This window comes from Tubulanus polymorphus, chromosome 2 (assembly GCF_964204645.1).
Source record: "Tubulanus polymorphus chromosome 2, tnTubPoly1.2, whole genome shotgun sequence".
Taxonomy (NCBI): domain Eukaryota; kingdom Metazoa; phylum Nemertea; class Palaeonemertea; order Tubulaniformes; family Tubulanidae; genus Tubulanus; species Tubulanus polymorphus.
This window is the reverse complement of record NC_134026.1, coordinates 1814074-1829069: the sequence shown is the minus strand read 5'-3', so window position 1 is coordinate 1829069 and position 14996 is coordinate 1814074. Positions and strand designations below refer to the sequence as shown.

The 14996-nt window shown below is 38.2% G+C and overlaps 1 protein-coding gene across 2 annotated transcripts; it reads left to right on the top strand.

Moving 5' to 3' along the window:
* The first annotated feature begins 68 nt into the window (after positions 1–68).
* On the top strand, positions 69–14917 carry LOC141899622 (E3 ubiquitin-protein ligase RNF220-like). Of its 2 annotated transcripts, XM_074786037.1 has the most exons (14): positions 69–188; positions 813–1407; positions 8789–8918; positions 11528–11585; positions 11701–11772; positions 11990–12032; positions 12119–12237; positions 12594–12711; positions 12919–13012; positions 13730–13881; positions 13966–13996; positions 14079–14202; positions 14285–14359; positions 14441–14917. In XM_074786037.1, exons 1-14 carry the CDS (start codon positions 123–125, stop codon positions 14510–14512), a joined length of 1749 nt encoding a protein of 582 aa, XP_074642138.1. In that variant the 5' UTR covers positions 69–122; the 3' UTR covers positions 14513–14917. The 2 variants fall into 2 exon arrangements, with proteins under 2 accessions (XP_074642138.1, XP_074642137.1); XM_074786036.1 differs by lacking the exon at positions 69–188 and having other exon boundaries at positions 622–1407.
* Positions 14918–14996: the final 79 nt, after the last annotated feature.

Sequence of the window (14996 nt, the reverse complement as noted above, 5' to 3'; positions counted from 1 at the left end):
TTTTTGGTTGCTTTATAAGAATTGTCGTATCTAATATATATACTTCAAGCTAACAAAAACGAATTATTTTATTTTCTCAAGAACGCGAGACGGCAGAGAGTTTAGACGGTGCTGCCATCTAGATGATGGGGAATCCCAATACGAGAAAGAGGCTGACAGTAAAGAACAGTACACAGTTAATGTTCATGGTGGGTAATTTGTATCGTGAATTTGTGGCGTCATCCGTGTCGTATTTATCTCAACCGATTATAATTAGAAATCGTGAAAGTTACATCTAATTAAATGGCCCGGTAGTTCCACGTTTGTTCGTGTCGTTTGTCTGTTATTTGCCGTCAAAGCGGCGCTTGTCACTCGTCCTAAAGCACATCATTGTTTATATGTAGAGTTGCGCTCTCTCCCGGGGTGATTCCCCGGCGACGTAGCGCGTCATTACTGGGTTGATCCTCATTGGGGCGTCCAATTGTTCACGCCCACTAATGCATATTGATTATACCAGCCAACTAGGGGTACCCCACCTTCATGCCTGCTATTTGTCGGTTGGAGTTGAAATAATCATTGCAACTGGCGAAAATGGGAGCTGTGAATAGATCTTGTTGTAGAATGCCTGAGTAGTCGGTACTTCACACATGTACATTACTGCCTACTGTTGTCAACTCAGTGTCGTCTCGCGTCGCGCTGTTATTTTGGCTACTGATTTATTCTAGCAGACACTTTTCGCACTATTGCGTATATTTAGTATGGCTGGTGATTATACACATATCACAAACATGTTTCGTTTTAATTTTTGGGGACGTCCATTTTTTCATCCACAGTCTCTGGGAGCGGCTGGCACTGATGGAGATATGGAGAATTCGACGTTTCTTCCGAACCCGCTGACGTCCCCGGCGCTGATGGTCCTAGCGTCGACTGCCGCATCTGATGCGACGAATCGAGACGACCAGCAGCGTTTACCGGCGCACAATTTCTCCGGGGCCCCGGACAAGGACGTTCCGTTTACATCGGCCGCGTACCCGATGTTCCGTCAGGAAGGTTTCCCTCCTCTCTACGCTCCGATGCACATGCCGTTCGTTCAGCATCCGGTGGCGCACCTGAACCCGTCTGCGACTGGTGCGTTCCGGCCGCTGCAGTCGTCCGCAGGTACCGACGATCGCGAACCGTACCATTCGGCGTTTCTACCGGCGAAACGCTCGAAACTTCGCGAATCTGATTTAAATCGACTTTATAACGACAGCAGCTGCAGTGATAAAGACACTCCGGAAAATCTCGTCATTCATTCATTAAATAAAGAGGATAGAAATAACACGACTCCGAATTCACTGAGTTACGACATCAGTTCTGAAGGTTTATCTGAAAGTGGCGACTCACAGGGTCGACATACGCCTAGCGATGAGGGACGTCATCTCAGAAGTAAGTAAATATTTCAATTATTAGGCAGGAGCAAGATTTGAGGGTCTTGCCATAGGGCAAATGGATAAAAAGGCCATTCGGCACGTATTTGGAAGTTTTTCCAGGATTTTCAACTGGTTGCGCAAAAATTGCCCTTTTGAGCTTTTTTCTGCCCAATTTTATCCTGATTGAAGTAAGTGCAGGATCCTCCCTCCCTGTTAGTGGCTAGCTATCCCTAAAATGTATGCTTTTTGTGGGTAAGGTTGGTCGCTTCTTACTATAGTATGACGTTTAATTTTGCAAAAATTGCATTAGCAATATTTTGCATACTAAATTTATAAACGACCCTGATATTAAACTCTTGGAATAAACTTCCTTAAAAAGTTTCACTAAAAATGATGAGGTATACGAAATTCAACTTGTTTCTGAAAATTGAAACTAAAATTGTCAACTTGAATAATTGCTACTGATCTTATTGTATTGTGTCGGTACAATGTACTACTTAACGAAAGGCGATTTTGTTTCTACTTATCGGACAGTTTCCCGTCTATTCTTTTGGTGCGTCTTTCAGTTTGAGAATGTTGAGTTAAGAAACCTTTTAAGAAGAATATGAAACCATGTTCAATATTCATGAATCATCCGATTTTCATGTACCTCACTAATGAGCAATCACTACTGCTGAACATCAACCCATTACACTAAATTACATGTACTCTTGTCTGTTAGTCGACGTCTTGTACATTTACTGACAACTCTCTCGTACGATTTATATGCTGGTCATTTCATCTAGTAGTGTCCATTTCACTCGCCCAACATCGGCAAAATAGACCTTTCCCGAACAACCAATAAGCTTAAGCACCTCATCTGTAGGCAACGCCGTAACTTGATTATGTCATTGAGAAAAAAGTGCTTTTATTCTTGGTCGGACTTGGTAATCTCCATCTGACTTTTGAAGCTTTTTCCCGAGCATAGAAAACTATTGTTAGCTACGGTTTTTAACAACAGGTGATTTCTGAATACGGAATTTGTGTTAACTATTGGTTTGAACGACGTGTCTAGAAACCAGTACAAGGTGAATCGAGTCAAACCGGGTCCAGTATGATCAGTCAAGCCCCGATGTCATTGGTGATTTTGAATTTTGGCGCTATAGAGATTAAAGCAGTAACTCGGGGTTTAATTTTGACTAGTTCCAAGATGAAATACTGGTCAATTCTCAGAAATAGATGCTCTTTATCAGGGGTTGATCTAAATCAGTGGTTGACTCTACATGGAAAAACCATTTCATGATAATTTCAAAGCTGGGTGGGGCAAACTGTATTTGCTGGCAGGAGGTCGATATAAGTTAAAAATCTCTCATAGTTTTGTGATCTTCAGAAAATGTTAGGGGATTTGTAGCCTGCGTGTAAATTACCAGCTTTAATCCGTACAGGGTTTAAATGCAATAAAATGATAGACGAGTCTCGTAACCAACCAACTGAAACTCAAACTTAGCGCTCAAATCACGTAGATTCCGATTCACTGACAAAAACGTGCCATTTCTCCTATAGAAATAATGAACACCTGGGTTTGAGTGGTCAGTCAAATCCGATAGAATTTATGGCAGTTCGAGTCAATAAAACGTCTCGGGTTATGTAAATAGATAAGGCGCTAATTCATTTTAAATGATGTTTCTTCTAAAACTCTAAAAGACCCTCGTCAGATCTTTAACGCTGACTTCGTGCTCTCAGTGAGTTCGATGATTTAAGACGGTTTTTGAATGATATTCGGTATTCGGTCGTAAACCGAACCGAAGTGTATACTTTAATCCACGCGGACATCAGAGAGAATGAAGTTATTGACAGCGAGAGGTCCCCCGAGTGAAACCAGGCTGAAACATCAAAGCCTGAAATATCGCCGTAAGATCGTCTGTAAATTAACGTAAGATTCAGTGGAATTTTACAAAGTTGATGACAGTTTAGATCTGGCTAGTGTAAATAGTTTATTGGTTAATACGCGGTGACTGACAATCTCGATGTATATTGCTCTCATTAATCACGCGTTGCGGAGACAATTTCGCCGAGGTTTTCATTTCGCAAATTAATCCCACTGTTTCTCGTCAGTAGATTGCCTAATCACTGTTCATTTATTGTAATCGTCGTCGGTGATTGGTCGAGTTGTTTTGCGTCGTGTTTTTGATTAATGTTGATCGTCTACTCTATTTCTTAAGTTCGAATCGTTTCGCCGCGAAACTGACGCCACTAAATAGTCATCATTTCGCGTAACGATTCGGGATTATGTCGCGAGAATGAGGCTATTTTCTAGGTATCTTCGATGTTTCGACGGTCGATTTACATTCAGGTCGGCGTCTTACCTGGAAATCAAAGAAAAGTCAGGGAAATTTCTTTTCTTTCAGACAAGTCGCGGAATTGTCGGGGAATTTTGTTAAAAAGCTGAAAAGTCAGGGAAAAATCTTGGAAATTTTTCGAGATTGTTAGATCACACGTAAAATCAAACAGTTTCTGTCTATGTCTTACGTATTTGACTGTGTTAATTTATTGGATTCTTAGTCGATAAAATCAAGAGAAAACAACTTGGATGTCAGAGAATAGTCGGGGAAATAAAGTCAAATAAAAGTTGCAGTCGTGACATTATTTTCTTCGTCAGTTCTTCGTTCGGGAGTGAATAACATGGGAAACTTTCTCTCTAGCGCACGGTCGCAACTGCTGAAGATAGATTTATTAAAATCCGTCAGTCAGAACGGGCGATATTTTTGACAGAGACGCCCCGACGAAAGACGTTCCAATAACCGACACTCGATTAGATCAAAGATCGGAAAATAGCTGCGATCAAATTCATCGATAGGATATACGACGCATCATCGCACCTTCTCCACCCAACAACAATACAACCAAACAAATTAACTAGAGTTTTATAACTGCGTTGCCAAGGTGCGTTTCACGTGATGAGTTTTTGATGATTAAGTCTGCGATGATCTTGGCATCCGCTGTCACGACTTAATCGCGACCGATCCGACAGTCTTTGACACCGAGCTATGTCAACGATCGTCGTTGCTGTTTAATAATGTTTTGCACCGAGTGGTAACTCGGGTAACTCGAGTTTCAGGGTCTAACGACGATGATGATACGATAATAAATAGCGCGGTCATAAAATACTGGCTGACAACAAATAAACTACGTTCGTCGGCGATATTGAAAAATTCCAGCAAACCTTCCCCGACAAACTCGTCTTACTTTACCGTTCTTTTCAGATTAAATTCTTCAAAGCCATTTTCGTCAGTTAATGGCATATTTTTGCGCGGAGAGGCTGTTAATTGTGAAATACGCGCCGGGTCCCGCGTCGAGCGGTTTTCACTCGCAACAATAGAAGTGAATAGATATCGAGAGTCTCGATGAAAATTTCTTTAATGAAGCAAATATGACAAATGACCGATGAAATTCGGCTGATTAAAAGCGAAGTGTTTCGTTGAACAGATTGAAACTAATCGAAAGTGGATCGGCGATGATTACTTTCACCTCACTGACGACTACTTAGTTATAGCCCGTTCTCTCCAGATATGTAGCGACTCAATTACTGTTTTAGACGTTTCTAATTCAATTTTCGCAGTTTGTTTTGTGTTGTGTATTTTGTAGAAACCGCCGCATACAATAGATATTGTTATACGTAGTGTAGTTTATCTCAGACGTGCGTGCGTGGGCTGCGTGGCTTCAGTAGACTCATCCAATGATCGAATATCACTCCCGACCGGCTGACATTAACTGTATATGGTCAAACATGCTTAAGTCGTCGCATAACTAAAATGATTGTCCATTTTTGAATCCCAATTTGTATAAGTACTAAGTGTGATTTATGTGCTATTCATAGCACTGGTGACTGTTAGTGACGCGGGTGTGTAGGTCGACGAGTCGTTAGGGGTAGTCGCAAAGAATTGCGTCAATAGAAGTCGCTGGTGCCGACCGACACCTGGCTTAAGTCATCATTTGGATTTAAGCCATTCACATTATGATCGTCCCTGTTGTGAATATTACAAAAAATTCCGACAAATTTTCACGGGCCAAGAAAGATCTTAAGTTTGATGTTTCTGGAGGTTTCACTCGACGCACTAAAGTGCACGTATTAGCTTCATACATCTTCTTACGATGCCAAAAAATAGCCAGAGGCGCTGAACGTGTTGAATAAAGCGATGTTTTAGATGCGGTTAGTGAGGTGTATAATCTGAATTAACCATCATACGATTATATTTGGCTAATTTCAAACTTTGGGTCACGTTTAACACTTTGATGCGTTTTATTGGGAAAATGTATCCCAGGTGACGATGAAGTCTATTAACCGGCCTGACTTTAGGTCTTTGATGTCATCGATGTCGATGTGTTTAAGTTGATAGTCGCGGACGGAGGGCGGTTCCGCTCGGATATAGTCGCGTATGATGAATGACTTTGTTTTGTTGTCGGTGTCGACTGTCAACGTTGAATACGCGCCGGACATTTCGCCGTAAAAACGAGTTTTTATTTTTCTCAACTTGCGTCTGTTTCCTGCCGTATCCGACGCTAAATTAGTTATTAAACGGAACTCAACGTTTTGGAATGAACGTCGATTCACCGATTGTCGTCCGCCCGATTCACCGATTGTCCTCCGCCCGATTCACCGATTGTCCTCAGTCCGTTCGCTTCGATGACCTGAAAATGTCTTTTTCCACTGATTTTGCAAAGTTTATAAAAAGCTTTTCTCGTGCGGCGTGAAAAACATTTTCCTAGTTCATAAATAATCGTGTTGAATTGTTCGCTTGATAAATGTTGTTACACCACCTGGATAGACATTCTTCTATTGACGAGTTATATCATTCAAAATCCTTCACTAACAAATCTCTGACCTCAAACAATTTGGATGTTTGAAAACGTTTCGCTGTGTTTTAATATCACATTTTTTGATTAAGTAAAATTACAATTTTTTTGATAAAGTAAAATTATGGTTTCTCATGTTTTGATATTTCGTTTCAAATTCTAGACCGGTAGAAAGAAATTAGATGATATAAATGTATATGTATTATTGCGGGTAGTTGTAAAGGGCACAATAATTTAGCAGTTATTCTTTACTGATTCGAGGATTATGTGTTTTAATACTCTTTGCTCTCGGACTTATCGACGTACTAATCGACGTACTAAATGCGTATTGTACGTATTGGATTTTAATGATGATTGAAGAATCGATGTATTTAAACTAGAAATAAAGTCGTCCCTTTTTGTCTGATGGGACGGATTATCGAGAACCAGCAGCATGCGTAGATCTGATTGCGAGGAGTTATTGCATTCACGTTTAACAAGTGTCGCCATTTGTATTGAATAGATATGTTTTAAATAAAATGCTTCTTAGTGTCTCGAGTAAAGCAGGTGTTTCTTCATCAAAATTAATGATAGGTTTTTTTTCTGTAGTCTCCTCTGATGACTATAAAATACCGTCATCTATACTCGCAAATATATGCGTTTTGAATATACTTGAATTGATGAATGCCAGAAATTTAAGAAGATTAGATGGTCGCAGATGTATATACGGGTAACATCCACCCTTCATTTCATCAGAAAATGTTTTTCCTTTGACATGTATATATACAACGTTGACAAAGGTTTTCATTTAAACTGAAATAAAGCAAGCTGTCACATTGACAGGGCCTCAGATAAATATGTCCAATATTCCAAATCTCAATAGTTCTCATAATGATAGTTTTATTGAAGAGTGGGTTGAATTTTGTTCCAGTTTAAATTTTCCAACGAGTATAAACAGTTTAACACGAGAAACTTTTTGAGGATGATCGATCACTTTGTTTGGTGAAATACGTATAAAACTACAGAAACGTTCTGAATTTCAGACGAATTGATTACAAGTTACGAGCAAATTATTTGAATTCATTTTGGAGTAAAAGTGAAGATTGCAGCCATTTTGAAACGATTTTTTAATAAACTTTACGACGTTTGAATCGGTTTTGTGATGAAAATGTTTGAACGTTGCCCATGTTCGCGATATATTCAATATGAAATAGTAAATTATGCAAAACTTATGACCTTTTACCATATTTGTAGGTGATAATTATTCCATGCGGAGATAACCTGCTTCGGTTGTTATCTCTTAATGAATTTCTGGCTTGAAATCGACTCTTGAAAAGTTTAGGTGACAGTCTCAATGATAAATGGAAATAGAATATTGGTTGCAGGATGTGTTACTGATTATATTTTGCGGTGAAGATGTTCTTCCCTGCGGCGCACTGAATGTTTCTAATAGCTGATATTCATCTAATTGATGAGTTTTCTGTTGGGACTATTCACAAAGATCAGCGTTCAAATTTTTCTTTATTAAACGAAATCGTCGAAAAATTGGGCGGTTGCGTTCGTAGCTTACGTACGAGTCGGTAATCGCGCCCGTAATCGTGTCGTTTGGGTATCTCTATTATGAGGACCGGACTGGAAACGCGGTCGTCGAACAATAGTCCGATGTTACAGATACGAAGCCCCGAAGCGTTTAAACCGATATCTACAATGATGGATCATGAGGAAACAAAGTATAAAACACGCGTTTCACGATAACAAAAACAACTACAAACGAACGTATAATTTATTCAGTGTGAACTTCGGCGGTCGCAAAGTTTCCTCGTCGTAGATAAAACCAATTAAGCTCGACGTGGAAACCTGTCGCCAATCGGATTGTTTTTAAAGATAAAACACCTCGGAGGTAACGTCATCGCTAACACATTTATCATTCATATGTGTACATGAAAAAAAAAGAAAAATAGTTTTTATGGATGGGAGTATTTTTGTAGAGCGCAGCGCGGGATGAGTTGTAGGGTAGCCACTGGAATGACCAGTTAGTTCGATGGACTGCGCAGTCAACTATTGACAATCTCCTTCACGTGTTTAATTTCACAACTGCTATTGTTGTTTGTAGTCTCTTGATTTTGTCAGTTTGGAGATGGTCATTTCTTGCGCCAGTCGCGTGATCATTTTGTTCACGCTTCGTCTTTAGTGTTATTGATGTGTCTACAATTCTGCTCGTGTAAACAACTTCGTCCGTGTCTTATTAATATCGGACTTCACTTTTCTCATTTCTACCAGTTCATTATCAGCAGCGGAACCGGGTTCAGGGCTAGACAGTATCGAACGAAAATTGAGGGGCCTTAACGAAGTGTATTCCCAGTATCCAAAATAAACGCTACAATTTATAGGACCATTTAGAGGGAGGCTTTCATAGTCAATCGAGGGAAACGCTTTATTTCAAAGGACACTAACGTAGAATTCTCGAATATATCAGGTTACCTCTAGATCTGTCCTGATAATTTGAAGCGTTTCCTGTTGTCAAGTCATGAACTTGATGCGTTTATGGATGAAAATCGATATTGAAATGTTGTTTCTCATTTCAGGATCCATTCGTAAGAAGTTTATCGTCGACGGTCAGTTCCCGTGTTGTCCCGTGTGCGGTTTAACTTTACGAATCGGCGAAGTGGAAAGTCATTTCACGAGCGAACTGGAAAAGCTCGAGAAAATTACCAGGTAAAGTGATTGGCTGATCTGTCGCTAATAGCAACCTGAGTAGATTTTGATCTGGCGTCGAGCCGCGCTATAATACTCTTAAAGTCCGAGCTTTACACTCTATCACTGAAAACAACGTCTAACGATCGCCTGATGACACTAGTTCACAAATCAAGATTGTCAGAACTGATAGAGAAAAGGTCAAGAGCATACAGATCGCTAGCATAAATGGGAAATTTGTCGGCTTTTTATGCATCACATCAGAATCTATAGCCATTTTGATCCAGGCCAATTACTGCGTGTTTTATAGAACCTGAGCTATCATCGCCAGGCTTTACTAGTCACTATGAATCAGTCGACGAGACAAATTACAGATTATTTAGCTTTGATGAAATTTGATTATTATATGATAAGTTGCTCGACGCGGATCGTGAAAGAAGTTAGAGAGGATTAGGCGACATTGATAGCATCGAGCTCGCGAATTACCGACGCGAATCCTCGTCGCAATCAAAGTTTAACGTTAGTCTCTGGTAATTTTATTTAATGTCAGTTATCGTACTGGAGGGATTCTCCTGCAATCTATCCGTCAATCCGCTCTTTGTTTTTTCGCGAGATTACTTTTCACGAATTGGAATTCTAAGCGTACGCGAGGTGTATAATTGATATTAACTGATCTAGTAGAAACAACTCCTGACAATTTCTACTTCGCGAAGAATTTTTAGATTCGGCGTATAAGACACTATATATATATATAGCGATCTGTTCGGCATCTGTTGGATATTTTTGCGCTTCTGGGTGGCAGGACTTGTAAAATATGAACTGAACCGGTCCATATTTCACTAAGCTTTTAGCAGAGTTTCACGGAGCCCATTATTTCGCAATCATTGTCAGAACTGCGAGAACAGTGAAGCCTGCGCTGGAATAAACACAACATTATTCAACTGACATCTTCATTTTTGTCTTTGAGCTATTTATAATATGGCTTCTAACAAAATAGGCAAAATCAGGGAATAGCGGATTTATTTTTCTTCGCGTGGAAATTCAGGGAAATCTTGATTCTTAAAAATCAGGGAATTTGAATTTGGTGTCTTCTTTATAAGAAAAAGCCCCTGCTGAGGATATCTTAGAATTCAATCAGGGAATTTTTGGTCAAGGGTTAGGGAAAAATCAGGGAATTTTTGATCGCCTGATGTGTAAGATTCTGGTTTATTAGATCATACACTGTATATAAACTCTTATCTGATAATTAGATTTTTAGTTTGTTAGATACTTCAATTCACATCCTAATTACCTTACATTTATCGAGAATTGGTTCTTTGTAGTTATTTATTATTATCCAATATTGTAAAAAATCCAATATTTCTATTCTTAATAAACACCTGTGTTAATAGTTGTTCACTTCAGTTTAACCCGAATTTAGACCACGCGATTTCAATATTGAAACCATCGACAATTCTATCAATACGCGATCAAAATATTACATGGTTTAATAACAGTAGAAAGCGATATTTCACTGGGTCCCCTACTCGTCCTTGATTCCATAGAAACTCCTAAATAGGAAATGCTTTCGAAGGTGCTGCTTAAAACTCCTTTAATTTGGGCAAAAATGTCCGAAACTTCTTTAAAACTCTTTCAATTTATAAGAAAAAGGCAATTTAGAAATGTTTTAGTTGTACAGTAGACTGCACCTAAAATTATTTTGTTAGAACCAGGATTTTTACCCAAGTAGGCGGTTACCGAATTAGAAACTGAGTTTAATTGCTTACAAAACCATTGAATTAACGGTTTACCGAGATAATCGGTACTGATTTAGGAGGAGTCGAATGTCTACTATTGGGATATTCCTATAAAAAATTTGAAGTTTCTCCTCGAAAACTAATACTGAGGAACGACCGATCCGTAGGGGAAAGTTAAAAATCGCAAATTTAACCCCAGCCGCGTAGAACTGATCTAATGATGTTTCTTGATTAAGGTTATGTCAACTGCTGCCACATTCAGACCCATAAAACATGATGAATCTCGACCTCGGGTTGTAATTAACTTTGATTAGCTTGATTAGAAACGCGTAGAAAATTCTCTTGTTAATTCACGATTGATTCGAATGATAACGAACACAATACTGTTTACAATGAAACAACTCGTATATATTTATGATCGAGACTCGCCGCAGACACGCTTGAATCCTGCTTCTGTTAAGTCTTTTCTGTTATTTCATTATTGACAATATTAAGCAACATATCTTACGTTCCAAGGCGTCGATAAACTTTGTTAAAGTTAATTTTCTTGTTTTGGAAATAGTTGAATTATGGTAAATAGACTTGAATGGTTTTGCTGGGTCTGGTTTAAAAGCGGTAGTCGTTTTTGTTGTAGTATTCGGATCATGTCGTCCAGCACTAAATCTTATAGTGACGGTTGATCAGTGATTGAGGGTTTGGTTCATCAGTGTAAATATCCCCTCCTACATCGTTTGTCTTCTCTATCCTCACTCCCTCCTTTAAATTACATGTTGTCATTTTCAGTCAGTTGATTAAAAACAGCGCACTATTACCGTATTACGTATACATGTATATGTGTATTGTCACTCTGTTCTAGTTCCGCTGATTTCAAGCGCGACTTTCTTTGTTTTCTAGTCTAAAGAATTCCAAGAGAACGCCATCGAGGGAAGGAACTCCTTTAGGCGGTCGAAAGGTCTGTTTATCCCGGGAGAACTAGACGTCTTCTCTTTGAATTTTTCTACCGGTATTGTCTCGTTACCAGTAAAGTTTGAAAATGATTTAAATTTTCGAATGGTTTTAATTTACAGCTGTTACCTAGTCCGAGTAATACTAAGTCCAAGTCGCCTCCTCCGGAGGTAGCGGCTCAATCGAGGCATGAGGTATGTTTGCATTGAAAACCTGAAAATATTCATCATGAACCCGATTCAGAAAAATTCATAAGACTCCTAACAACATACGTTTTTACTGGATTAATTTAAAGCGCCTTCGAACATTGAATCAGTGAAATTGGCGTTATGTAAATAGTATTTCCTCATCATTGTTTCACCTTATAATTGATCTTTTTTCTAATCCGAGAAAATGTTACTCTTTTCGCAGACATATCAAAGAGTGAAGGCTAATAGAAATAACAGATTGAACAGTAAGTACACTTGAATACTCACTCTTCTATTTATGAACAATATCAAGAATGAAGAATGTTCACTGATGTATGTTAATAATTTGTAGGCCGCATTCGCGGACGTAAAAAGCGTCATCAGGAAGAGACGACTTGTCCTGTATGTAATAAACTAGTAACCGGTACTCCTGAAGAACTCAGTGATCACGTCGATATGTGCTTGAAAAAGGTAAAATACTTTCCCCGAATTCTGAAATCCTAAGATAGTGTCGTCGCGGTTAATCGATATGTTTCACTTCACCTAGTAAATCTGCTTTTCCCCACAGGGAAATGAAAATCTCTCACTGTCCCTGCTGGCGTTTTATTTTATTTATTTTTTTTGATGCCATTGAAAACATATTGCTGTCCCTGAAACAAATTCTACTGTCCCTCTAAAAACAGTTTTAATTTTTAATTTTTCGTTATTGTGTCCGTGATGTGGTAATTGATAGGTTGGAAGGTCATAGTGTCCACTCCGTTCAGGTGAATCATGTACCGGTAGCAATGTTGATTTTCTAGTATTTAATGAAGATGATTTATTTGTAGAGAGAACAGGAAGAGGAATTACTGGTTGATATCGAGGGCGATGAACAGTATGAGGAATATACGTGGTGTGGACAAACTCGAATACGAGCCTCATCCATGTTAGAGGGCGGATTAAAAGGTAAGAATACAGAAACCAATAGTCGCTTCACAATCCCTTATCCCCTTAAAAAAAAAGATCCGTCTAAGTATGAATTGTTAGTACATCTTAAAAACAAATCAACTACTGGATCCTTGTCCAAAAAATGGAAAATCTAAATTTATTGCCCATTTGGCTTGAAATGTCAACAAAGTGACTCATTAATTATGTTCTGTTCGTTTTTTGTAGCGTCTGGATTTAAAACGTCGTCGCGAGGTGAAGATGATGACGATGTTAATTTAGACGTTGATGGAGATGACGGCGATGTTTACGGACGACCTCAGTATCCTTTCATTAACGAAAAATTCTTGTAGTATTTTTGAAAAATTGAATCGATTTCTATTGATAAAAAGTCCACTTGTTAAACACACAGTCCGTGGAATCAATCGCTTTCAAAGAGTTTAATTGGAATAAATGACGAATATAGACATGTGCGCGTCTGTACCAATTAATCAGTTATCTGTGAACCGTTGATATCGACTACAGTATTTGATTCTCGTGCCATCTTACTTTGAGCAGCTGTTTAATTCCAATCTACTAAAAATGTGATAATTGGTTATTTTTTCAAGTGGTCGCAGTGTTACTACGTATGTACTTGAGAATACCAGCATAAACATGTTATTGTCATCTCCCCTGTAAGCAGATGGGTGGTTTGGTGATAATCACCACCCTCTCGTACAAAATATGTTAATTCAAGGAGGAAGGTTTTATAAAGTATCTAAATTTTCCTCACATGGTCGAACTTTTATGAATTCTGATTTTACTATATGCATTGATACCAGTTATGCTTTGAAACGTAGGACCTTCTATCTGTAAAGCCATATTTTCATGCATTCTTCATATGGATAGCCCGTTAACAACAGTATTGTATGATATGCATCGGTGCTTTCATTCTGGTATACCCGACCAAATCTTTATTTCCGATACCTGACAGTACCTTTCATTTCAAATATCTCACTATACTTTTCATTTCGAATATCCCTTGACTGTTCGCGTTCAGATACGGTGAGGCAGATGTAATACCGTGTAATCTGGATGAACCTCTCGAGGAAAAAGAGCGCGATGCACTGCGCGGCGCTTACATGCGAACTGAAGTTAATTCTGTTTCATCAAATTCACCGCGAAATGACATGAACAGATGGTCTATAGGTGGTAAGTTATAACTCCATACCTCCGCAATATTATACATTCATATTTCATGTTATTTATCTCAATCAGTAACGCTTTTAAATTCAGAGAATGGCGATGCTGTTCCTTCGACCAGTAGGTCAGTATTCTTCACTTGTTTACTTCATTCCTCATATATTGTGTGACCCCTGACTTTTATGTTTGTTTTTTTTTATCTTCAGCGCTAATGAGAGAGTTTCGTGTGGAAGTGCTGCTTCAGAAATTATCGATTCTTTGAAAAGTAAGATAAGACAGCAAGAAGATTCATTGAAAAAGTCTGATAAAAACAAGTGTCTTATATGCATGGTGGGTAACTGTAGTGCTACGTATAACTATTTGATTAGTTTTGTGGCTATAAATTAAGCATGATTGAATTTGTGTTTTTTAGGACCAGTATACAGTGCCACTAGTATCGGTACATTGTTGGCACGTTCATTGCGAGGAATGCTGGCTCAGAACCCTTGTAAGTTTTGTCTCTTCAGTCTGCTGTAAGCTACACAAGATGGCAGCACCTGATATAATGATGAATTTTTGGTTTTTTTAGGGTTCGAAAAAGTTGTGTCCACAATGTAACATGATAACATCACCTTCAGATTTGAGGAAGATTTACCTATGACAATGAATTTAAACGATCGAGGCTGATGTCAAATACTTGAAGTCAACGAAAGCGGGCAAAAAAGATCAAATGTTTTTCTCTTTATATAAGTCTTCAACTAGATTGAATATTTATAACAAAATATACTTCAATCATAAAAAACCATACATTGTTACATTGTAAAAATTTTTTGTTTAATTTAAATGATTTGTAATCATTATTTGCTTTAACATAACTGCCTTTTCCTTTTATATATTGATAAATAATTCTTATTGCTGAATCATGTACAAATGTATCGTAAAACATAATGTTTGAAGAATTCAAATTATTCAAGTTCATTATTATTATATAGAAATCATGAAACATAAAATAAGTGATATGTCTCTATTTCTCTAAATCAGGCATTTGAATTGCGATTTATTTTCTTCTTTAGTTGTAAGTGTTTTTTATTTAAATCATGATACTTAAAATAATAGTTGTAAATAAATTAGATTTCTAGAAATAC

What these genes read in the sequence shown, in the direction of transcription:
- LOC141899622 (XM_074786036.1), top strand. Translation starts at nt 738, where the DNA reads ATGGCTGGTGATTATACACATATCACAAACATGTTTCGTTTTAATTTT. An exon ending in CTCCTTTAGGCGGTCGAAAG is followed by an intron (nt 11,586 to 11,700) that starts GTCTGTTTATCC and finishes TTTAATTTACAG; the next exon opens with CTGTTACCTAGTCCGAGTAA. An exon ending in GCTGTTCCTTCGACCAGTAG is followed by an intron (nt 13,997 to 14,078) that starts GTCAGTATTCTT and finishes TTTTATCTTCAG; the next exon opens with CGCTAATGAGAGAGTTTCGT.